Below are 24,376 nucleotides of genomic sequence, written 5' to 3'. Positions count from 1 at the left end.
GCAGGATCTGAAGTATAGCAACAGATGAGAATTTGTAGTTTAATAATGCAGAGTTAATGTATATAATGGATGAAAATAACTAACGCAGCAGAATTCACTCTCATCCACCCTCTGGTGGTGCTGATTTAGGAATGGCCGCTGTTCTCGTCACCCATAAACATGCACGGAAAGAATAGGGAAAACGTCAAGACTTTTTTAAAAAACGCAATTGTGTTGGTGAGGCAGCCATGCAGGAACGAAACCTCTGCCGCCGCTTCCTCACCTGGGTCTGCAGAGCTGAATAAGAGGTATACTCCGGCCTCAGGTGTCCTTTCGGGTCAAGTTGGAAGCTGCCTCTCCCAAAAGCGTTACAACAAGGGGGGAGACCAATCTGATGCCATCCATCCATCCATCGGCCGGTCGAGCGCTTAGAAAATTTCAGGTGCTTCACAAGTGAGCAGCAACAACAACAACTGCTATGAGATCTTTGGAAAACACTTTAACGCAGACTCTCTTCTTAATCGTCGATTTAAATAAAATTCCTCTTGCCCGCGTAGCTTTGTTTCTCAGGACGCCTAAAGCTCGGGGGTAGGGGGATATCAGGGGAAACTATTACGATGCGCGATAAAAACCCATTGACAATGGAACGCCGGAGGAAGCGCGTTACTTTCGCTTCTCCCCCCCCCCCCGCCCCGTTCCTCCCCACGTGCACAGTTACCATGACGACCGCCGACACAATGTTGCATCCGGAGAAGGTAGCTCTTTTCACTTCCCACCAATGGAGGCCCAGAGCGTTGCCTCCGCGACCAATCAGAAGCGGAACCCGGGAGATCGGCGCAGGAAGGCGGTAGAGGGTGCAAAGATCTCCCCGCGGGGCTGGAAGGGGAGCCGTGCGGGTCGCAAAATCCGAGCGAGGGGGTGGTTGTTGTTGCTGCTGCTGCTGCTGCTGTTGCTGCTTTTGTTGCTTCGGTTTGCTTTTGGAGGAGAAAGCCCTTTGCACTTCCCGGCCCCACCTCGGATGGGCTTTGCAAGGCGCACGTGCAACTCGGCTGGGCCCGGGATGCCGGAGGGAAGCGGCCAGGCCCAGGAAAAGCTCCGCAACCTTTCTGGAGGCTCCGATCGAGGGGAAGCAACTGGATCTTTAAGCCGGCGCTTTTGAATTCTCTCCAGGGGGAGCCTATGGAGTGTGCAGACCGCGCTGCTGCTGCTGCTGCAACCCTCGTTTTGCGGGGGGAGCGTCTCCGAAGCCAGGTATCTGCCGAAGGAGCCGAGCCAAGCTCTCCCCCTGGCGCGCTCACCTTTGGAACAGCTTATCTGCCCTAAGGGAGACCGAGGACGGAAAGTGCAAAAAATTACTCCAGAACCAAGCAGCCCAGCGCTGGAAGGAAGAGGAGAGAGCTCGGAGCCGCCTCCCTCCGGGTTCCGGAGAGCTTACTGCCCCGAGAGTGCGATGCTAACCCCGGGAGCGATGCAAAGAGGAGCAGGAGGGGAGCGATAAGTTAGGAGCGCACGAAGCCAGTCATTGGCCGGACCGGGATCGAACCCGAGGAGAAGCCAGAAGGAACCGGACTGGGCTGCACGGGCTCCGTCGTGGCGGGGGGGGGGTCCAAAGCTAACGGAACTGGAGGGCTGGTGAATTCGCCGGCGGGGACTGGATTCGGGCGGATTCCCCTCCTCCATGTGGAGCCACCAAGCTGGAAGGGATCTCGCAGTCGACCAGAGTTGAGCCAGCCGAGCGAGGCGCTGCCACACCCGCCCACCGCCCCTGTTCCCATGGATAGCAGCGTCGTGGCGATTATCATAGCCACCAGTGAGTCCTTGCATGGCTTTCTCTCGCCTTTAAATCGGGATGGATGCTGGGAGTTGTGGGGGGTCCTCTCCCCCCCCCCCAAATGAGACTGCCTCCCCCTGCTTGGTTAAGTCCCTGGCGTTATACTTCGCTGAATGCACACACATAATGTGGTTTTGGTTTGGCACCTAGACACTGTTTATGGCCCCTTCAGGGAAACTGGTAGATTCAAGTGCTTGGGACCTGGTTGTTTATATTACAGGCAGGTACTGGGCAAAGTCTTAGCCTTGCAGAGGCAGCTGCAGGTTTCTGCAAGTCACAGCTTTTGTGGCTGAAAGGGTGATTTCCTGCTGTGAATGCTAACTTAGGTTATGTTCTCAGGGATGCTAACTTAGCTTCTGGCTTGGCATCCCTCTACATTGTGGATGTTGACCTCCTGCCCTTCGTGTGGGTTACTGGAGGAGATGAACTATTAGGGAGCTCTGTTAGCATTGGCATGGCTCCAGGGATTGGAAGGGCTGGTTCAGTGCATCAGGAGCCCTTTTGACACTCCCACAGAGCTGTAAGGAGCATGTAAGGATAATGTTCAAATCAGGATGGTGGAATCCTGTTTATGTATTTGAATTTCCTGTGGTTCCTTTTCTTCAGTATGTTTGAGTAGAAGTTCAGCAGAGAATGATGCAAGCAGAATGGTACAGCTTATCAGAGGAACTTAAACTGGCACAGAAATATAGAAGCTTTGGAGAGCCACTAACAAAGGTTTCTGTGAAGTCAAAAAACTTGCATACAGTGCTTCTTTCTATACTAAGCAGCTGAACTAATGAAAGGTATCACTTTTTCCTGTTTTGGCTTTCGATTGGATAAAAATATTCTAAGAGGTTTCCTACAAGAATTACAGCTCCAAGCTCTTTTGTGAGCAAAATACTGGTTGGAATTTGAAGAAGCATCTGGGATCACCTGCTAGAGAGACATGATTGATGACTGTCAATCACCTGCTCCCCATTTCCATATTGTTGTGCCCGTTTTTTTGGATGTGAGAGGGATACGTATTTTGTTAAATAAGCCTTGGAGTTTCATAGTGTGACCTGTGCCCTCCTCTGAGGTCTGAAGGCTTGTGTCTTCCACCCACATAGTAAACTGCCCATTGTAGATCATTATCAAGGCTCTCCAAAGATGCCTGCAGAGAAGGATATCCTTCATATTATTCAGGCAAAAAGTACAGCAGCCTATCTGGAAGCATTGCAAAAAATATTAGTCAATATGCATTCTCCCATTTTCCACCCAAAGACGCCCAAGCTGGTTAGCAACAGTAAAATCAAAATACAAAATCAAGTATTGAAAACAGCATCAATTAAATAAATGATGAGGCAAACAAAAATGACATATACAATTAGCCAGTTTGACTATAAAAACGGCTACCAGAACAGGCATGTTTTCAAAAGGCAGCAAATGATAATTAAAAATGGCTCCAAGGGCCAGGCTGCTCTCCCAGGGCAGAGAGTTGTATAGCCCAAGTGAAAACTGCTGTATTCCTGTCCAACATGCCTCACGTACAGGTGAGAGACACAGAATATGAAGTATAGAATTTTAAAAAGCCTTTCCCATCCAAAGCAAAGATTAGACCAGCAATTCCCTTTATGAAACTGTTGGGAGTCAGAGTGATGAAATAAATTGGCCGTGTTGTCTGTATACCAGCAAGAGAGAGCAAGATTTGTTTATTTGTCAGTGGAAGCATCGTTCATTGCATCCCTGTTACTTTTCCTTGTTTGGAAAAATCTGGTGTTCCAAATGAAAATAAGAAAAGGCTTTTTTAAACCAGGGATGGGAATCTAATGGGCTTCCAGTTGTTGTTGGGTGACAAGCTCCACTGACTTAAATAGACGTAAGTCCAGCAAATTCAGCACAGATGAGAAGCTCCCTCCTCTGCTCAGTTCTGCTGACTCCACATGGTAGAATAAGGACAATTTCCCACCTGCAGACAAGATTGTTCTCTCAAGATCTAATCTAGTTATAACTCAGGCTGCTGCATGCATGATCCCTGATCCAGCATGCCTAAACCAGAATATGTTAAAAGCCCCCCAAAATTAATATATGTTGGAGGTGCCAGGGCTTTTTGAACAATGGCCCTCAAATTTGCAGATCAAATTCTTCCGCATTAGCTTCTGAACAGCCATGTTCTGATAAAGCAGGTGGAAACACAACAGAATGATATTTAAACTTGATTTCTCTTGCATAATCACCTATGTTCAGCAGAGCTACTTGGAAGTAAGTTGTTAGTCTGAGGGCTGCAAAGTAGACACGCTTGGACTTTTCAGGGTGGTTTTTGTTGTTGCAAAAATGAGTGGATTACCATCTTAAGTGAAATAAGGAAATATTACCATCTGGCTGTCATTGGAAAGCAGAAATATGAGGAATGTGAAAAGAGATTAAGGTCGCAATCCCAAACCTGTTTTTACTCCAATCCTATTAAAACCAGTAGGGCTAATCTGAAGTCAGTATGTGGTGGAATTGCAGGCTCCTGGGACCCAAGGTCCTCCAGTGGTTTAATTGCTGCTGTTTTCGTTGGATTTTTTGCTAGTTGCCAAATTTCCCTAGTGTCATTCAGCTGTTTGTTGAGGGCTTACCTCTTGCTAAGCGCCTCCAGAGTAGAATAAAGGCAGGTCCTGCCCACAGGTTTATGTTCTAAGAATATGTGATACAAAGGAAGAAGGCAAGGCAGGGATTAACGGGGAGAGAGGAAAGCACTAAAGAAAATCCCAGAGGGAATAAGGACTTTAAAAAATCCCACAAAAACCTATTCGAGAGAAATGGAAAATGTAACTACACAGAGAGAGAGATTTTGTGGGGTTGGGGGCTTTTTATTATCCTAAGCTAAATTCCAACACACCTTGGAAACTGGACACATCCAAACCATGTGTGTCGTGTCAGGAGAAACCAACTCCATTCTGCTTCTCTGTGTCAGTTTTGCATTTTGTGCCCCAATAGTTTCTGTTGGCTAGACTAAAAATGTACCCCAAATACCTGACTCCTTTAGGAATCCTTTGGAATTCCCTCCCCAAAAAAAGTTATTTTTGGTTTTCAATACTCTGTATGGGCACTTAAAACTGCTCTCCTGGATCAGTTTTATTGCATCTTTACCGTAGCACATGACATTGGCTGCAGTAAAAGAATACTCAAATAATAGCAGTTCATTTGAAATGTTTGTGATTTTCTTTAGTTCCAGGTGGTTGTTTTTTTTGGGGGGGGGACTGTGCCAGGGCTGGGTGGGACTGGAAGTGAGAAGTGGCTGAAATTTGGGAACGGTGCTTAATACTATGTAGGTGACACAGTATCCCAGAAGGACTGTGTTGAAGGTCTGCATCTGCATCTGTATTTTATTTTTTAGTGGTGGGTGTTGAAAATGGGGCAGTGAGACAGGTTTAATGCTTGAGAAACTAGCAACAGGCTAGCTGCATAGTACTCTAGGGAAAGCCAACCACGTTTTACAGTTTACCTCAAATCACCCAGATTAGATTGTGCTACAAGCAGTAGGGCCGTGGTGGCACAATAGCAGAGGCAACGTACGATAAGGAGGAAGTGCTTGGAAAGTTTATACAAGTGAGCTGCATACCCAAGGGAGCACCATATCTGCTATTGCTGGGTACCTGTTAAGGGGTAAAGGTAAGGTCTAAACCACTGAGCCTCTTGGGCTTGCCGATCAGAAGGTCAGTGGTTCGAATCCCCGCTATGGGGTGAGCTCCTGTTGCTCTGCCCCAGCTCTTGCCAACCTAGCAGTTTGAAAGCACACCAGTGCAAGTAGATAAATAGGTACCGTTGCGGCGAGAAAGTAAACGGCGTTTCCGTGCACTCTGGTTTCCATCACGGTGTTCCGTTGCGCCAGAAGTGGTTTGGTTGTGCTGGCCACATGACCCAGAAAGTTGTCTGTGGACAAATGCTGGTTCCCTCGGCCTGAAAGCGAGATGTGCGCCGCAACCTCATAGTTGCCTTGGACTGGACTTAACCATCCAGGGGTCCTATACCTTTACCTTAAGGGGCAATTGGACCAGGGGGTGGAATCTCAGGTTCTGCTTGCGGGCTTCCCATGGGCAGCTGGTTGCCTGTAGTGATAACTGGATGCTGAATTTATTTATATTTCTACTAGCTTAGTACCAAATCTGTGCATGGCCCTTTACAGAGAAGAAGTTTGACATGCCCATCTCCGATGGGACTTACGAGCTTAAGGCTAGATTGTCATGACCTATGAGGAGAAACCTTGTTCGTGTTTCATGTCATAGATACCTTGCTTAAGAGACATATAGGCAACTGCCAGCCTCTTAAAATTAGCTATATTTCTATTCTTCCTGAATAGAAAGCTTTCACATTCCTAAATGTGCAGAGATTTGGTTGAACAAGAGTATCACTCTCAAACTACTGGTCTCCAGCCAGTACTACTCTGTGATTCTCTTTAAAAAAACACACACCCAACAACAACTCGCCTACCAACATAGATTGATTCTGGCCGTGTAAATGTGACAAGTTACTAGTCCACAAGCATGCTTCACAGCCTACCTTTCCCATAGATACATGTGGCATATTTATGGCTTTATTTGATTAAAAATAGCAGTTTCTCTTATCAGTTCACAGAAGCTTCTTTACCTAGTCAGAATGGAAACCATTTTTACTTGCCATAGGTGCCTGTTTACAAGCTTGGTCAAATAAAAGAATTCATTGACCATCTTTGCATTTCTTAGTGGTGCTGGAATGCCACCAAATCTTAGACCATAAACCGCATTGTTGTGTCTGCCCCGAGGCAGATCGCAACCCGATTCAGTTTGCTATATCTGCATTGGTGTGTTTTGCTTGTTTTTTAAGAACTGGGCACCTGTTTCGGTCTGCCAAGGGCTGGAATCTCAGTTATGAGAGAAAAGTTGGGACAATTAGGAAGGCTTGAAAAGTGTGCTTTTGGCAGCTCCTGTTTCCAGTCTTCTCCAGGAGCATTTGAGTACCTGTTTCTGTCATTCGTAATTCCATTGTGGCCATGTAGATTCCCAGAGTCACTGCTCCTAGCTAGGGATGAACTCGGTTAGGATGCCAGAGGGCACTAAATCGGTGGCTCTCTCCTGCCCCCATTGCCTTTAGCCTTGCAGAGTGTACATTTCCTGGAGACTTCAGCCAGGATGTGAAGCCTGAGGCCTAGTCCCAGGCTGTGTGGAACACCCTCACCCGTGTTTCCCCTTTTCTCTTCCTCGACAGCAGTTTCTTCCTCCATCTTCATCGTGGCCATTTTGGTGCTGCTGCTGCTTTTGTACCACCGGGACCCTCTGTGCTGCCAGTTCCTGTGCTCTTGCCGTTTCTTCCAGAGCCCCAGTCAGTATGTGAGTATCTCCACCTCCCTCTTCCCTGCTGTTTCACTAGGCCTTGCATCCGAATGCACCCACCTGCCCACCCACCACATTTCTTTCTGCTCCGGCTGGGATGGAAGGAACCAAGGCACCCGCCCAGCTCAGCCTTCCATAGGGTCCCTTTACAGGTTTGTACAGAATGGCCTCGGGGTTTAGGCATTATTATGATTATTATAATTCGTTGCTTACTCCTGGCTGGAGAGCAGCTCAAGGCCTATTTGCAGTTCTCTCCTGCTGGGTTATAGTGTTTACTCACCAAGACACTCCCTGACTCCCCGCTTCCTTCCCACTCTCTTCCACCAACAAAGCCCTTTCACCTGAGCGTGTCGCCAATGGGCGGCTTTTGAGCAGGGCTTGTGCTGTCGGGGGGCACGTTATTGAATTTTGAGAGCACGAGAAGGCAGCACCAGGAGTGACGCAGGTCGCCAGGGCGATGGTGATATCCCCCTGCGCCTAAGAGAACTGCACTCCTCCTTAACTCTCTGGCACACTTCTTTCTTTCTTTCTTTCTTTCTTTCTTTCTTTCTTTCTTTATTTCTTTCTCTCTCTCTCTCTCTCTCTCTCTCTCTCTCTTTCTCTCTTTCTTTTTTGGCAATGATGGATCACAGCAGGGAGTGCTACTGTAAGACACGGGTAAAATACAGACAATGCCACTCTTGGTTGCTGGTATCCTGGCAACCAGCATTATACTTTGCACAGCTCACGATTGGAGACAGCCACAGAAAGAACATTTCCCCCTATTTTTCTTCACTCACTCACTCACTCACAGTCACAAACCCTCCTCTCTCTTATGCGCGCGCACACACACACACACACACACACACACACACAAGCTTTTTTGATGACTGCTGTTTGAGGAGCACCTGAGCAACTTCATGGCATTTCTCTCCCCACCCCACCATGCATTAGACATTTGAAAGACCAAAAAACCTGGGCAGCCTGTGTATACTTTCCCCCTTGCAGGTTCAGACCACCAAAGGCCTATCTAGTCCAGCACCCTGTTTCTCCCTACGACCAGCCAGAGAGTGGCCTCTTGAGAAGCCCCCAAACAGAGCATGAGAGCAACAGCCCTCTCTCTCCCCAAACATGTTCCTTAGCAACTGGTATTCAGAGGTTCCCTTCAGCGAGGAACAAATCCCTTTATTCGTTTACATTTGTACTTCCGCATATTCACATATGAAATTGCTTGTGGTAAAAAGTGCAGTTTGGCCACCAGAAGCAGTGAAGACGGCTCACTTAACTCTTCTGGAAAGGAACCATCAGGGGTGACTTTCAGGTAATTCCTGGCAGGTAGCAGGAATTCCTTTACAGGATGCATGTTGATGTAGATATAGCCACGTGGCAAAAGCAGGAGAAATCCCACAGTGCTTGTAGTCCAGAACCCAACATAGATTGGAGGGTGGCAGCAAAGACTCAGAATTGCTTTGAAGTAACAGAAATGTGCCATGTCCCTAGTACGGCCAAGAGGGCTGTGACAAGGGTTTCCTCAGCCCAAAAAGTTTTGTGTATCACGTTCATGTTCAGGGACAATTGAAATGCTTTCCTAATAAAAGCTTGTGTTTTGGGGTCCAGGTGTCACATCATGAAATCAGGCCAGAATTTAGGAATGCTCAATTCAAGTCATGTCAAGATGACATGTTTGATGGGTGTGGTCTCTCCTGATTTTTGCTGGAGGAATTGCAACTTTCCAGTTGCGGTATCCCCTCCAGTTGGGAACTTTCCTTTTGTTTTCTCGAGACTGCCATGCCACTACCCTTGTGGCACAGGAGGCGACACAGTTTGAGTTGATGGGCACCAGGAACGGCTAAGGGAGCTGGGCATGTTTAGCCTGGAGAAGAGGAGGTTAAGGGGTATGTTTAGCCTGGAGAAGAGGAGGTTAAGGGGTGATATGATAGCCATGTTCAAATATATAAAAGGATGTCACATAGAGGAGGGAGAAAGGTTGTTTTCTGCTGCTCCAGAGAAGCGGACACGGAGCAGTGGCTCCAAACTACAAGAAAGAAGATTCCACCTAAACATTAGGAAGAACTTCCTGACAGTAAGAGCTGTTCGACAGTGGAATTTGCTGCCAAGGAGTGTGGTGGAGTCTCCTTCTTTGGAGGTCTTTAAGCAGAGGCTTGACAACCATATGTCAGGAGTGCTCTGATGGTGTTTCCTGCTTGGCAGGGAGTTGGACTCGATGGCCCTTGTGGTCTCTTTCAACTCTATGATTCTATGATTCTAGGTGCAAGAGCCTCTTAAAAGTTTGCTGCATGGTGCTTGCGTGGGAAAGTGATCATTTCTGGCCTCCAGCCATGCGGCCTCCACTATCCCAGATTACTGTGTATAACATGTGTGCATGCAGGTTATCATACGGTGGCAACCTGCTGTCAAAACACTGCCCTGCCCAGTTCGCCACACTACCACAAAGGCTTCTGCAAGTGCGTCAGTGGTCCCACGCAAGTGGAATCTTTGGGTGTGTGGGTGGAAGCGAAGCGATTGGCTAAGTGTTGTGCAGCAGCACACGTAGATCTGCTGGGGAGAGCTCAGGGCCATGTGCCAGATTGGCAAGTCCTACCGAGGCAACGCCCGAGCCTTGTTTGCTTGCGGCTCACCTTTCGGATCCCAGGTTCGGATTTCAGAGCTTCGGGAGCTGGTGCTACGTTTTGCTTGCTCCACCTGTGGAGGCTTAGCTTGAACAATGGAGGTAATTTCTCAGAGGCTCCATTGCAAGAAACCAGAAGGGAAGGGAGAAGAAAGTGAAATGCAAAACGGACCCTTGGAAACTCACATCCCGCTTTCCACAAGAATATGATACGTCGTACTGGCGGACGTGTATATAAATTGCAGTTTGCTGACCCATCACGTCCCTCTTTCCTTGCCCAAAGATGTTAATTTTCCCCAGAGGAAAGGGATTATATCTGGAGGCAGGTCTGGGCTCATTTAAGTGCTACACCAGACATTTGCAAATCATTGAATTTCCCCTAGGCTCTCAATAAGGCCAATATTGATGTACAGTGGTACCTCGGGTTACAGACACTTCAGGTTACAGACTCCACTAACCCAGAAATAGTACCTTGGGTTATGAACTTTACTTCAGGATGAGAGCAGAAATCGTGCAGCGGCGGCAGCGGGCGGCCCCATTAGCTAAAGTGGTACCTCAGGTTAAGAACAGTTTCAGGTTAAGAACGGACCTCCAGAACGAATTAAGTTCTTAACCCGAGGTACCACTATAGTATAATCACTCCTCTCAAGTGAGCCCATGGTGTCCCCCCCCCCCCCCCGTGATTCCATTCAACCTGTTCCTTCTCTCTTTGGGTTTCTCTGCTCCCTTCTTGCTGTTACTTGTGATGGATCTCTTTGTGGCTCTGCCTTCTGTGCCCTTTTGCAGGTGTTTGCTTAGTAGCAACTCTCTGAGTCCAAAGGTAGAGGGAGGAAGAGCTGAGATTGTACCCTGTACTGCAAAGGCCTTCAGCTGCGCATCCTGGATGTTGCTGGACCATACAACTACCTTGGCCGAGCTGGCTGGGGCTGATGCGAACTGTAGTCTTAACAACACCTTTGAAGAACGCTGCTGTCTCCCCTTCCTTTGGGAGGTGGGCTGGCACCAGCGAGGACTTCCTGTTGTTATCAAAACACGCCTCTCTAGGAGAAGCAGTGTGTAGAGCTCAGGCATAGAGTGGGAGGTCTGGGAAAGACCAGCGCTAGGGATTTCTGTAGATGATTCACTCTTATCTACAACCAAGTGGCTTTTATCACTGCTTCAGGCCTAATGTCAGAATCCCATATACCAGCGGTTGAGATGCTTTACTGCCGCCACCTAGGTGAATCATTATGTACACAGACAACATCCTATGCTAGTGGGAAGGATGTTTCAGCTGCTGCAGTTAAATAGCCCAAATAACCAAGGTGGCTCACACACCAAAACAAACAAACAGACATGGTGCTGTAAGGTGCTGGATTACATATCAGAGGCTAGCAACAGACAGGAGGTAGATTGGGATCTGCTGGGGTAGTTTGCAGTCTGTTGACAATAGTTTCCTACGCTGAAATATTTACAGGCAGCAACAACGAAAAAGGCTTACCCACTGCCACCCGCTTTCCCTTTAAAATTAGGCTGAGGAAAAGCTTGGGAGGAAATGAAGGGCTTTTGTGTTTGTGAAAGGGACAGCAAGTTCAGTTCCTGCCCTGAAAACAAGTTGGCTGTGCCTCAGGTGCATGGTGTTCTTTTAAGTTTCTTCCCCCATCAGCCACAACTTTGCACTTGGGTGGTTTCTCAGGTTTTTAGTAAAAAAGATGGTAGATTCCTCAAGCCAGGAGCTCCTCCCTCATTCCTTCCTGAGAGGATGGAAGCCATCCCTGGCGTCCTCTGCCCAGGCATAACTTTCTGTTGCTCTCTGAGGCCTCTTCACGGACCAGGATTGATATAATTTTGCCATATACCAAAAGCTGGAGTTCCTACCTGGGTTTAGCTAGGAAAGTGTAGCTTGCTGGGAAGCTCTTGGCTCTAGAAAACTGCGCACTGAAGAGTGATTCAACGACAGCATCTGTCGGAGAAAAAAACAGCTTGTGAGCGTTTGTTTTCAGAGGTGAGACTTTTCAGTCAGCGCTCTTGTCACATGAACACGAAGAGGCTTCAGCTAATTGAGATTTGCAGTCATTCCGCTTCTGTGAAACACATGAGGTCCAGAAAGGCAGCTTAGAAATACTTTAAAATAAAAAATTAAATAAGCACGGGGCTCTGGACAGGGTGGTTTGATGTCAAGGCCTTTCTGCCACCCTGACTCCTAGGAGGAGGCACGGCCATTTTGTTTATGACCCCAAGCCAGTGACTGATCTTGAGGCACAAGCTTTGGCCACGAGGAGCCTGTGACCTTCCAGGTGTTGTTACTTTTGATCTGCTCAATGGAACACATTGCCAGCTTGCTGAACACGCACCCTGGAGTTGCCCAAGAGGAAAGCTCGGCTTGTATTTTAACCTTCCTCCCTTTCTTTCGCACCACGCAGGATTGCCCCCCTCCCTACTTCAGCAGCAACCAGCGTCTGGTGGGACCACCATCGGGGACGCCGCGTCTGGAAAGCGCAGCTGAAAACCCTGGCGTCCAGGTGAGGGGGAGACTTTCCTTCCTGAAAGTTTGGGCGAATCACCTGTAAAAGGAGTGTGACCTGCGCAGGAGAAGGGGGCTTGATTCAGGAGGCCAGCCAAACACCAGGGAGGGAGTTGGAACAGCTGATGATGGATCCCAAGGGGTTGTCCCCTCTAGGCAAGAGGTTGGGTCTATGAGGAGGTGGAATCAGGGAGAAAAAGCACCAGGTCCATGGGCCTGGTGGTTGTGGAAACCCCTGGGCAAGGGGCACGAGCCTCAGCAAGTGCCTTGTTGTGCCAGCACTTGTTGAACAAAGCATTGCTGGCATATTCTCTGTTCCAAGAACAAGGCTTCCACAGACCCACCATTTTCACAGTGTGGCTTTTATGGCTTTGCATGCATGCAAATAACACATTTCGACACCCAAAGAGGGAAGCATGGAGAGTATTGTGCCGCATGCGAGAACTGGCACCGTTTTGCTTTCTTCCGAAGGCTGCTTCTCCCATTATAGGCGAGCGGCGGATTTTTGTCGTCAAGCCAATTCCTAAAAAGTAAAGTGGGAAGGCAACAACGGACGAGCCCCCGAGCTGGGTGTATAATTCGGGTGCACTTGTTAATGGTGTCCCTCTGTGCATCTAGGGAGATGAGCTGTTCTGTGTCGGACCCCCCAGCAGCTACCAGCTCCCACCGTGGGAGCAGCCGCGGCTGCCGAGCTACGAGAGCGTGCGGAAGAAGGATCGCCAGCGGGAGATCCACCAGATGATTGCCGAAAGGTTCGGCTTGTGGGCGGAGATCTCCCCAGAGGTAAGCAATCTTCAGCAAAATAATAATAATAATAAAACAACAACCTTCCACCCTACCACTATCTTAGGGTATAGAATTATCCCGCTGGCAGGTCTCTAATTATAGAACTTGCCCGGAGGTTCCTCCTCCTCCTCCTGATACCTTGAGACCTGGCTCTATCTTTCCAATGGCATTTTTATCTTGGAAGGAACACAGTGTTCCAGGAGGCTCCAGTGCTAAGCCACTTGTTTACATTCCTTCTGGCTAATGATTCATCCTGTATCTTTTGGAAAGAAGTGCTTCTATCTTCCACAAGGAGCCAAAACAGACACGGTGGCAGCTAGGGATAAAGCCTCTGAGGCAGTGCAAAGTGCCTTGCCATGCCCCTGGCACTGTAGGAGCTGTTCTGTTGCTGCCTGCCAAGGTCACAGGAGGGTTCTCAGACCAGAGGGCCCTCTGCCCAGGATCCCCTTTAACCTGGAGCTAGGAATATAGGAAACCTCAGGCCCAGAGACCCCAATGTGGCCCTCCAAACGTCTCTGTCTGGCCCCCAGGACTCTGCCCAGACCACGCAGGTCCTTGCTTTGCACCCTTTTTGAGTGTTTCTGCCTGGCTGGAATGTGTCCTTCCACTCTGATAATGCCTCTTTCTTGCCTGGATGGAGGGTAGACAAGTGCGCAGAAACTTGCCTACTGCACAAGAGCAAGATTTACACCCGCTGCTTTGCCCCTTTTGGCCTCTGGCTCCATCTGCCGCTGCTGCCATGTGGCCCTCGGAAGATTACCCAGAAGGAAATGATGTTTTTGGATGTAAAAAGGTTCCCTGTGTCTGCTGTAGCCAAGCAGTGATTCCCCCCCCCCCCCACTCCCGAGACATAATGGAGGAAGCATCAGTGCTTGTACATGCATCCTGTTGTTCTCTCCGCTCACACGTTTTGTGTGTGTAGTGCTTCAAAAGTCTGCTAAACTTATTTGACCAAAGATTTTTATAGTGTACGTGCCTCTCCCCCCTCTCCCAAGGTAGGGTAGGCTGAGACACTGTGACTGGCCCAGGGTCACCCCGTGAGTTTCATGGCTGAGCGGGGATTTGAACCCGGGTTTCCCAGGTCCCAGGCCAGCACTCTGACCAGTATACCACCCTGGCTCTCCAGATGAGGATGGGACAAATGAAACCAATGCTTTACACCACAGGAAACCTCTATGAAACACAAAGCCAGTTCTTTTTTTTAAAAAAAAAAACCCTACAACTTCCACAGCTTAAAACACTCTGAAGCCCATTTCAAACAGGTTTAAATTCACAGTGAAGAGTATAGAGTAGTTTGAAAAGACAAAATAATTTTGCTTGTTGGATGCTGGTGTTCCACTCAAATGGCAGCTATACTTGGTGTGTGTGAATTAGCTTTGGCTCCTCTAAGGATGAATAACAGTAATAATAGTAGTAAAAAATAAAATAAAATAATAAAAATAAATAATAAAATAAAATAAAATCTTTATACCCCTCCCATCTGGCTGGGTTGCCCCAGCTACTCTGGGCAGCTTCCAACACATATAAAAACTTAATAACAGAATATTAAAACCTTCCTGATACAGTGTTGCCTTTGGATGTCTCCTAAAAGTTGTGTAGTTCTTTAGCTCCTTGACATCTGGTGGGAGGGCGTTCCACAGGGAGGGTGCCACTGCCGAGAAGGCCCTCTTCCTGGTTCCCTGTAACCTCACTTTTCGCACTGAGGGGACGGGCAGAAGGCCTTCAGTGCCAGACCTCAGTGTCCAGGCTGAATGACGGGGGAGGTGGAGATGCTCCTTCAGGTATACTGGGCGGAGGCAGTTTACAAACTCAGCTGGGTTGTAAATGTCATTGAACTGGGGGGGGGGGGGGGGGAGAGATTTATCATATTTCTGAGTAGCCATGTAGAAGACTCAAGCTTTGCTGTTGATTCTTCTAATGGACTTGAGCCTTACAAGTACTCTATCAAAGGAGCAATAATGGTAGTCAGCACTCTCGCAACCACTTACCATTTATATTGCATACTTAAAGTGCTTTCAGCAGATAGGTGAGCCTTCATAACAACCCGCAGTCTAGATAAGGAGAGGCCCAGAGCGGATAAGCAGGGGCACGTGTTGCAATGAACGTTACAAGCTGATCTTTGTACTTGGATCGCACATCTGCCCTCGGACAGTATTCATGATTTTTCGTTCTCCATCTTTTCCCTGCCTGATTTTAAGATTTGTTTTCCCTGGGCTCTGAACCCTGAGAGGTGGGTAGGCAAAGGATGGTTTCTGAGTTTCATTGGGATGCTCACCACCCTGGTAGTATGACAAGGTAGAGTAGGAAATAAACAATTGCCTGACTTTCAAAAGACACATGGGCAGCATGTAAATAAGTTGTTGTTGGCTCTGTGTCCATGTGTTAGGACAGAAAAATGGCTTCCTTAAATAAAGGCACAGAAAGGAATTTCCACCCTGCAGATCAGGTAGCCTAAACAACTTTAGGCCATCAAAACCACACCTGGCTCAGACTAGGGTAGGGCAGCCAATGCATATTTTATGTTGTGTGTATACTGTTTGAGAGACAGACAGAAAACCTACAAAGTTGCCATATTTATATATTGAAGGAAAAACAACAACACAGACATAACCAAGTGCAAGGCCAGTGAGAGACTGCATGCGTCCTTTGTCTTTAATTTCATTGCCGGCATTATCGTACTATATTTAACTTTTGACCTACAGATATTTCTAGTCTTAGTGCAAAGGTAGGTGCAAGGTTGGTCAGAATCTACAGGTAGATCTCTGGCTCATTTGTAATCCAGGCCACTGTTTTAACATGTGGCTTTAGCATATGGCTCTGTCCCTATTTTGGAGCATGTTCTCCCCGTGTGCCTGTGGCCTCTCGGTTTATCTATTAAGTGTTGCCTGTGGCACATGAAATTCTGCCTCAGTAGAATTCTACCTTTCTACAACCTCCAGGGTCCCTTGTTTCCAGTTATCCTGCAATTAATTAGATGACCTCAAGAAAATTGGGCATCCTCTATCACAATATCGCAAGCCGTGGTTGAAGCCGAGCCTGCAAAGTTTAAACCAGCCACCACCAGTCTGGTACAGTGGTACAGTGGTGCCCCGCAAGACGAACGCCTCGCAAGACGGAAAACCCGCTAGATGAAAGGGTTTTCCGTTTTGGAGGCGCTTCGCAAAACGAATTTCCCTATGGGCTTGCTTCGCAAGACGAAAATGTCTTGCGAGTTCCTGCGGGTTTTTTCCCCTTCCCCCCCCCCCCCTTTTCCTAAGCTGCTTATCAGCTGATCCGCTGATAAGCCGCTTAACAGCTGATCGCTAAAAGCTGCTAAACCGCTAATAGCACTAATCCGCTAAGCTGTCAATGGGCTTGCTTCGCAAGACGAAAAAACCGCTATACGAAGAGCCTCACGGAATGGATTAATTTCGTCTTGCGAGGCACCACTGTACCTTGGGTTAAGTACTTAATTCGTTCCAGAGGTCTGTTCTTAACCTGAAACTATTCTTAACCTGAAGCACCACTTTAGCTAATGGGGCCTCCTGCTGCCGCTGTGCCGTCGGAGCACGATTTCTGTTCTCATCCTGAAGCAAAGTTCTTAACCCGAGGTACTATTTCTGGGTTAGCGGAGTCTGTAACCTGAAGCGTATGTAACCTGAAGCGTATGTAACCCGAGGTACCACTGTACTTTCTTCATGTTCAGGACTTCAGCCCCTGCCAGCTGTGATGCAAGCAATTAATCTGATTAATTGATGGAAAACTTCTTTATCTACAAAAAGGCACCCCCCCCCCCCGTTAAATAGGCAGCAGTTCCCACCTCCCAACAATATATTTTTGATTCAAGTACATATAAAGATTACAAGATATGAACACAGGAAGCTTCCTTATGCTGAGTCAGACCATTGGCCCATCTCACTCAGCATCTCCCACACTGACTGGCAGCAGTTTCTCCCGGATTTCAGGCAGGGAGCCTCTCCCAGTCCCTTCTTTCCAGCCAGGGTTTGAACTTGGGACCTTCTATATGCAAGGCAGATATGCTCTACCTCTGCGTTATGGCAAGCGCCATCTTATAAGAGGCACTTGCCCTTTTCTGCTCTTAGGACGGGGTGTCTCTTCTAAGAAAAGGTCTGGAATGGCACCTGCGTGCCTCTTCTAAAAAGAAGGTATGGTTCTAACTTTTAAACTGTTGGGAGGAATTCAGCGCTGCACTATTAACAAACCTGTGGCCCCCGAAAGTAACTTTTCTGATGCAGGAAAGATAAGAAAAGCACACAGAGCTCTACTTTTCAGATCTTTGCACCCAGGACAGAATGTGCCAGGAAAGAAAAAGGCCCTAGAGTCAAAATCCATAGCTTGTGCAGCACACAAAAAACAACTCCCTGATAGCTTTTTTGGAATAAATCAGAAATAAAAGAACCAATTGAATGCAATTAAAGCTCAATATGAATATTTAATACAATCTATATGTACCAGAGAACCAGTGTGGCATAAGGTCAGAGTGTTGGACTGGGACCTGGGAGAGGAGGGCTTGAATCCCCACTTTTACAAAAATTTTAGAAATTAACAAACCTGTCTGCTCAAGTATCTCAGCTTGTCAGATGGAACAATCCCCCCTCTCCTCCCTCTATGTGCTGTGGGGGTGTCTTTTGACACCTCCTCCAAGCCACCGAAGGGGAGGGGTGCAGGGGAAGACAGGAGAAGCCCTGTTGCGCAAGCATAAATCACTGTAAAGCCTTCCAACGGCTCAGGAGCGCCAACCTCACGGACCGCCTCTTTCCATATGAACCTGCCCAGACCCTGAGATCATCTTCTGAGGCCCTTCTTCATGTGCCTCCTCCTTGAGAGGTCCGGAGGGTGGCAACATGAGAACAGGCCTTCTCTGCAGTGGCTCCCTGTCTGTGGAATGGTCTCCCCAGGGAAGCTAACCTGGTGCCATCATTATACACCTTTAGGCGCCAAGCAAAAACGTTCCTTTTTAACCAGGCCTTTGGTTCATCCAATTTACATCCTATGCCCTTTTAAAATGTAGGGTTTTTTTGGGAGGGGTGGAGAGGGACTATTGGGTTGTTGTTTTTATTTTTATTAGATATTTTGCGAACCGCCCTGAGACCCCCTGGGTATAGGGCGGTATATAAATTCAACAGCAACAACAACAGGGCTCTCTCCTTAGGTGAATCCCACCTCTTTTAGGCTGCAATCCTTTGTCCACTTGCCTCAGAGTAAGCCTGTTAAATCACTAGGACTTACTCCTGGGCAGACCTGTCTAGGATTGCACCGTTAACCAGTCAATCTGTGGCCTTCCAAACTAGGGGACGGTGTGGGGATGTGCACGTGTTATTGTTTTCGTTCGTTACTACATTGCGCATTTTTGTGCTTTTTATATTGTCAACTGCCGCGTTATTTTCGGGTGAAGGGCGCTATAGAAATTTAGTAAATTTAATAAACAGTGTAACCTGTATATGCCTGCTCAGAGGAGCTGTAGCCTTAAATACATACCATTAAATAACCTATTAATGAAATAATCAAGTAAAAATACAGTCGTAGCTCGGCTCCTGAACACCTTGGGAGTCGAACATTCCGGCTCACGAACCATTGAAAACCAAAAGCGAGTGTTCTGGTTTTCGAACTTTTTTTGGAAACCGAACATCTGGTGCAGCTTCCGCTATTGTTTCTGGCGCACCTGCGCAATCGGAAACTGACCGGAAGCCGCGCCTTGGGTTTCTGAACGTTTCGGAAGTCGACTGTAATACTAAAACATATTTAAAAATTGACTCTGTTTTATCTCTCTCCCCTGCCCCCCACAAAGGCCTTTTTTTTTATAAAAAAAGAATGTAAGGAATAGCTTAAAGGTCAGGTGTGTGATCAGGCTCACAGCAGGGAAGTGAGTTGGTGTTCTTGTGTTAGAATATCCTTTTCTAGGAAGGCTACTCTTTTACTGTTAAAACCTGGATGGAAGCAACTTCTAACCACCGTGAATATTTTCATTTGTTCATTTTTTTTTATAAGATATTTATTAAAGTTTTCAAAAGTAATACAATATAAAAACAAAAAGAAAAGAAACATCAAAAATACAAAAATACAAAAATAAAAACAATTAAAAAACACATAGAGTTTTCATTTAATTAATTTCTTTTAACTTATTTTCCCGACCTACTCATATCTCCCTTTCTTATATTGCAATTCAAATTATCAGTTCAGCAAATCCTCACCATTAGTTTTTACTTATTTTAAAACCTTATTTTCCATTTCTCTTAAACATTACAGCTGGAAACCACTTAATTTCTATCCAACATCATTCTAACATTCGTTAATTTTACAATATTTCCGCAAATAGTCTTCCAGTCTTCTTCCGCCGACTCTTCTCCCTGGTCTCGGATTCTGCCGGTCATTTCTGCCAGTCCCATATAGTCTATCATCTTCATCTGCCATTCTTCCAGAGTGGGTAGATCTTGTGTCTTCCAATATTTTGCGATAAGTATTCTTGCTGCTGTTGTTGCATATATAAAAAAAGTTCTATCCTTCTTTGGCACCAATTGGCCAACCATGCCTAGAAGAAAGGCCTCTGGTTTCTTCAAGAAGGTATATTTAAATACCTTTTTCATTTCATTATAAATCATTTCCCAGAAAGCCTTAATCCTTGGGCACGTCCACCAAAGGTGAAAGAATGTACCTTCAGTCTCTTTACACTTCCAACATTTATTATCGGGCAAATGATAAATTTTTGCAAGCTTGACTGGGATCATGTACCACCTGTAAATCATTTTCATAATATTCTCTCTTAAGGCATTACATGCCGTAAATTTCATACCGTGAATATTTTCATTTGTTCATTTACCCCTGAGCAAAAGCAAAAGCAAGCTGGTGAACCTGGGCAGAGGCCCCAGTGACAGTTGCTGCTCTTCAGCAGTGAAGCAAACCAGAGACTGCTCTGGATTGAAGTGATCTCAGCAGAAAACCAGAGAACTTAAAGGGCTGGGGAAGAAAACTGCCCATCTGATAATGAGGATTGCTGCAAGTCTTCTGCATCCTGGTTCTCTAGGATGTTTGGAGAGTGGGAGGTTACGTAACTGAAAGAGGAGTAGCTTTCGGCAGAGGGACTGAAAAGGATGCGAGACCCGAAATGCTTGTTTCTAACAATGCACAAGTGCTTTGGTGGCAGAACTGCTGGGTCAATGGGGCATCGGATATAATAATAATAATAATAATAATAATAATAATAATAATAATAATAATAATAAAAATAAAAAATATTTATACCCCGCCCTTCCCGGTTCAGAAAACCGGGCTCACTACAAATTTAAAACACTTAATTGATGCAACAAAAAACAGCATAAAATACAGTATAAAACATAAATAACAAATTCTGAATTCAAAAATCAATTTAGGGAGGAAATCCATCCAATATGAAGGCTGCTATAGCTGTTTGTGGTGGATGATGACCCGTGCTCTGAAAAGCGTGGTCAAAATGAAAGGGTTCAGGAGCTCAGACCAGATTTCATAAAATCATATGCAAACTTTTACTAAAACAAAACTCCACAAGTGAGGGGGAAACTCCAAATAATGACACAGATTAACATAGCTCAGAAGGTAAGAAAGCAGCAAAACTAACTTATCCAGGTAATTAACATAAACGCCTACACCTAAATCTCAATAGGCTGAGCAGCAGAACAAGATGCTTTCAAAAGCCCAAAAACCTGCTTGGCTGGCTACCGAGAACTCCCAGCAACCCAGGTTTTATGAGAACTTAGACCATGGGTCTAATTAACTTGTGACACCGGCCTTGAAACCTTAACGGGAGACAGCTGTATGTCAGCTCATTATTTCTGAGGTTCTAACCCATTCCCGTAAACCAGAGCCGCTACCACCACAGCCCTGCTTTTAACAGGGCCTGGGATTTGGGAGACCCTAATTCAAGTCCCCACTTGGCCATGAAGCTCACTGCGGGAGCTGGGACCAGTTGTTGTCTCTCGGCCAAATCTACCTCACACGGTTGGTTAGGAGGATAAAATGGCGGCATGCGTCTGAACTCCTTGGAGGAGAGGCAGGACATAGAATCTAATACAGTGGTACCTCGGGTTACAGAAGCTTCAGGTTACAGACTCCGCTAACCCAGAAATAGTACTTAAGGTTAAGAACTTTGCTTCAGGATGAGAACAGAAATCGCACGGCGACGGCAGCGGAAGGCCCCATTAGCTAAAGTGGTACCTCAGGTTAAGAACAGTTTCAGGTTAAGAATGGACCTCCAGAACGAATTAAGTTCTTAACCTGAGGTACCACTGTAGTATGAACAAACAGTGCAGCTCTTTGTCAGCATTGCATTGGGAGACACCGTGGAAGCGAATCAGCTCAGCTTCTGCCTCAGGAGCACACCTGTGGGCCGTGAATTGTGCGATGCAGTTGCATAAGGGGTGAGGCTCGTGGGACACAAGCTCACTGGTGTATGGACATTGGGCAGGGTAGGTGTGGTGGAGGCTGGTGAGTGAAGCTGGCACAATAACTGAGCATTGGCACACATGCCGGGGAAAAACATTTGCATAGGCCAAAGCGGGCAGAGCCGTTTGTGGTTCTCTCGGGAGGTGGTATAACAAGCTGCTTCTTATTTTTTTACAGTTACCGCCACCCTACGAGCAAGCCCTGAGGTACCCTGCAACTTTACCAGGAACTGGAGCGGGTTCGGAGTTGTCAGCTGGACAGAGCTTGCCAGACATGCTGCAAGCTTCGCCAACTTACCATGCTCAGAGGAACACTTCAGTGTAGGCTGCAGGTTGGGTCTGTCCCCCCAGCCCACTCCTGTGTCCGGGACAATGCCAGAGTTTGGGGTATGGGTTTCACCTGCACAGCAGCAGCCTGCCAAACCTTTCCAGGTGCAAAAGGAACTGGGTGGAACTCTCCAGAGCCGACACAAAGCCAAGGGTTTTTTTTGTTCCCCTTTCCTTTTCTTACTAGTATTACAGTATTGAGATCAAATGCTAGGAGATCGCCAGCTCTTTCTGGAACTGAGCCCGAGGACGGCTGGACAGTGCTGTGTACACCACTTGGGGGAAGCTGTGGTGTCTCTCTTTTGAAGTATCCAAGGCCGGAGGAGTTTTGAAGAGACTAGATCTAGGAACTCCTAAACGGAATCAGTTACCTTCAGGGTTGCCTTTTTGCCCTAGGAATTGAAAAGCCACGTAGAAAACCCTATGGAGATTTCAGCCTGCAGGGTCAAACTTTGGACCAAGCCAGCGAGATGCTCCCCTTGTCATTTTTCAAGAGGCAGGCGCAACACTTCCTATTCAAAGGGCATCCTTGGAGGGAAACACCAGCAACCATTACATTAAAAAGAAAACAGTGGGAGCTGCCAAACTTGCAAAGTTGTTAAGCCTGAACAGGAGAAAGTTTCTTTTGTCTCTCTGGTTGTCTTAAGGAGTGTCGCTTATCAGGGATTGCAGCTTCAAGTGACAGAATGAATGTATTTTGCCTCCAGCTGTTTCTACTGATTCTCCGACAAATTCCAATGAGGATTTCTCTCTCTCTCTCTCCTTTTCTTTCAAATGCTGCAGGGCAGTTTTGCAAGTCCAAATAGGACAGCAGAAGGCAGGATCTGGAGCTTCTGCAGGGAATTCCCTCCCTTCTTGGGAGTCTGAAGCAGCCCAAGGTTTTAGGGGCCAAGCCATATAACCAAGAAAGGGTTACATGCAGAGACAAGAGGGATCTCCCCCAGGAGGGGAGGAAGGTGGTGATAACTGATAGCTATCACTCCTGTCATTGTTTACTCTACTTGATTGCTCTGTCAGTTCGACTCTTTGATTTTTGTTATCTGGATGGTTGTTGTTTTTTGTATTTGGCAAAGAGGCTTTTAAAATGTTCCTAATGCCATTGTTAAAACTGAAACAATCAGATCATGAAAAAAATAATGTTTTGGGGGCCTCCTTTCAGATTCCAACTTGGTGAATGTATTCAAATGCTTGGGGGGTGGTTAGCTAAATTCCATTGTGTGGAATTGAGAAGGTCAGCAGTGACTTGACTCTTTCGTTTCATACAGGTTCCAACCTATAATTATGGCGAGTGCAGACACACAACACTGAGGCTGAATACACATTATTTTATTCTAGAATCCATGGAGACTGAGTTCTTTTTCCTCCCCTATGAACTCCCCACACTAGCTAGCTAGCTACGTTGCGTATTTTGTCAAGTGCTACTTGACAAACTAGTTTAAATTCCAGAAATAAAAGCTCACTGCAGATCAATTCTGCATTATTACCATTGGAAAACAGATGTAGGCACAAGGGAACTTCCCTCCCTTTCCACACAGTCCAAATCTCCTTGGGCACCCACCCACCCCCAACCCTCTACTGCAGATATCGGCAGTGCAGAAGGTGCACAGAGGCTGAGGAAGTTCTGTTGTGTTGCCAAAGACATCCCCAGTGGCGTAGCGTGGGGGGTGCAGGTGGGGCTGGCCGCACCGGGCGCAACATCTGGGGGTTAGGGTTAGGGGCCGCAAATCCACAGGTTAGGGGGCGCAAATCCACAGGTTAGGGGGCGCAAATTACTTGCCTTGCCCCGGGTGCTGACAACCCACGCTACGCCACTGGACATCCCATGTGAGCATCGATTTTGGTGGATTCAACCTCACATCTACTGCGTTCATGCATGCATTGCATCATCTATTTTCCCTTTCCTTGCTAGGTTTTTGTTTTTTCCAAATGCTGGTGTTTCCTGTGTATATGGCTACATGGTTTCAGATGGTAGCATTCCCCTCCCACCTGGAGGGAGCTGCTACATCCCAGATTTTAAAAAAAGAATGGATTAAATCCCCAAAAAATAAATGCGCAGGAGGCAAAAGCAAACTGAGGGACACAACCAGACACACAGGGCAGGCTAGAGCATGAAAGGGCAGCCTGCGGCACTCCTGGCTAGGAGCAGAATGGCCCAGGCGTCTCCCTAAAGCATTGCGTCAAGTCTGCCCTCCTGACTGTGCTAACAGCTGCTTCCCAGCTCAGTAGGCCAGAGTTTTTTAAAAAACCAAACCACAGCAAGGCCACTAGTCCTGCATATTTATAGTAAAGGTAAAGGACCCCTAGATGGTTAAGTCCACTCAAAGCTGACTATGGGGTGCGGCACTTATCTCGCTTTCAGGCCGAGGGAGCTGGCATTTGTCCACAGACAGCTTTCCGGGTCATGTGGACAGCATGACTAAACCGCTTCTGGCGCAACGGGACACCGTGACGGAAACCAGAGTGCACGGAAACACCGTTTACCTTCCCGCCGCAGCGGTACCTATTTATCTACTTGCACTGGCATGCTTTCGAACTGCTAGGTTGGCAGGAGCTGGGACAAAGCTCACCACTGTCTTGTGGATTTGAACCTCTGACCTCCTGATCGGCAAGCCC

At 47.1% G+C, this 24,376-nt stretch overlaps 1 protein-coding gene across 2 annotated transcripts; it reads left to right on the top strand.

Annotated features, from left to right (window-relative positions):
• The first annotated feature begins 692 nt into the window (after nt 1-692).
• Nucleotides 693-23,100, top strand: LOC307211156 (uncharacterized protein). 2 transcript variants are annotated; one of them, XM_079967497.1, is made up of 5 exons: nt 693-1,789; nt 7,004-7,122; nt 12,136-12,234; nt 12,855-13,019; nt 21,615-23,100. In XM_079967497.1, the coding sequence occupies exons 1-5, from the start codon at nt 1,753-1,755 to the stop codon at nt 21,759-21,761; spliced, it is 567 nt and encodes a 188-aa protein (XP_079823623.1). In that variant the 5' UTR covers nt 693-1,752; the 3' UTR covers nt 21,762-23,100. The 2 variants fall into 2 exon arrangements, with proteins under 2 accessions (XP_079823623.1, XP_079823622.1); XM_079967496.1 differs by having other exon boundaries at nt 696-1,789; nt 7,001-7,122.
• The last annotated feature ends 1,276 nt before the right edge of the window (nt 23,101-24,376 follow it).

Source organism: Podarcis cretensis, assembly GCF_951804945.1.
Source record: "Podarcis cretensis genome assembly, chromosome: 2".
Lineage (NCBI taxonomy): Eukaryota > Metazoa > Chordata > Lepidosauria > Squamata > Lacertidae > Podarcis > Podarcis cretensis.
The sequence above is the reverse complement of the archived record's forward strand: the minus strand, read 5'-3'. Positions and strand labels throughout refer to the sequence as shown.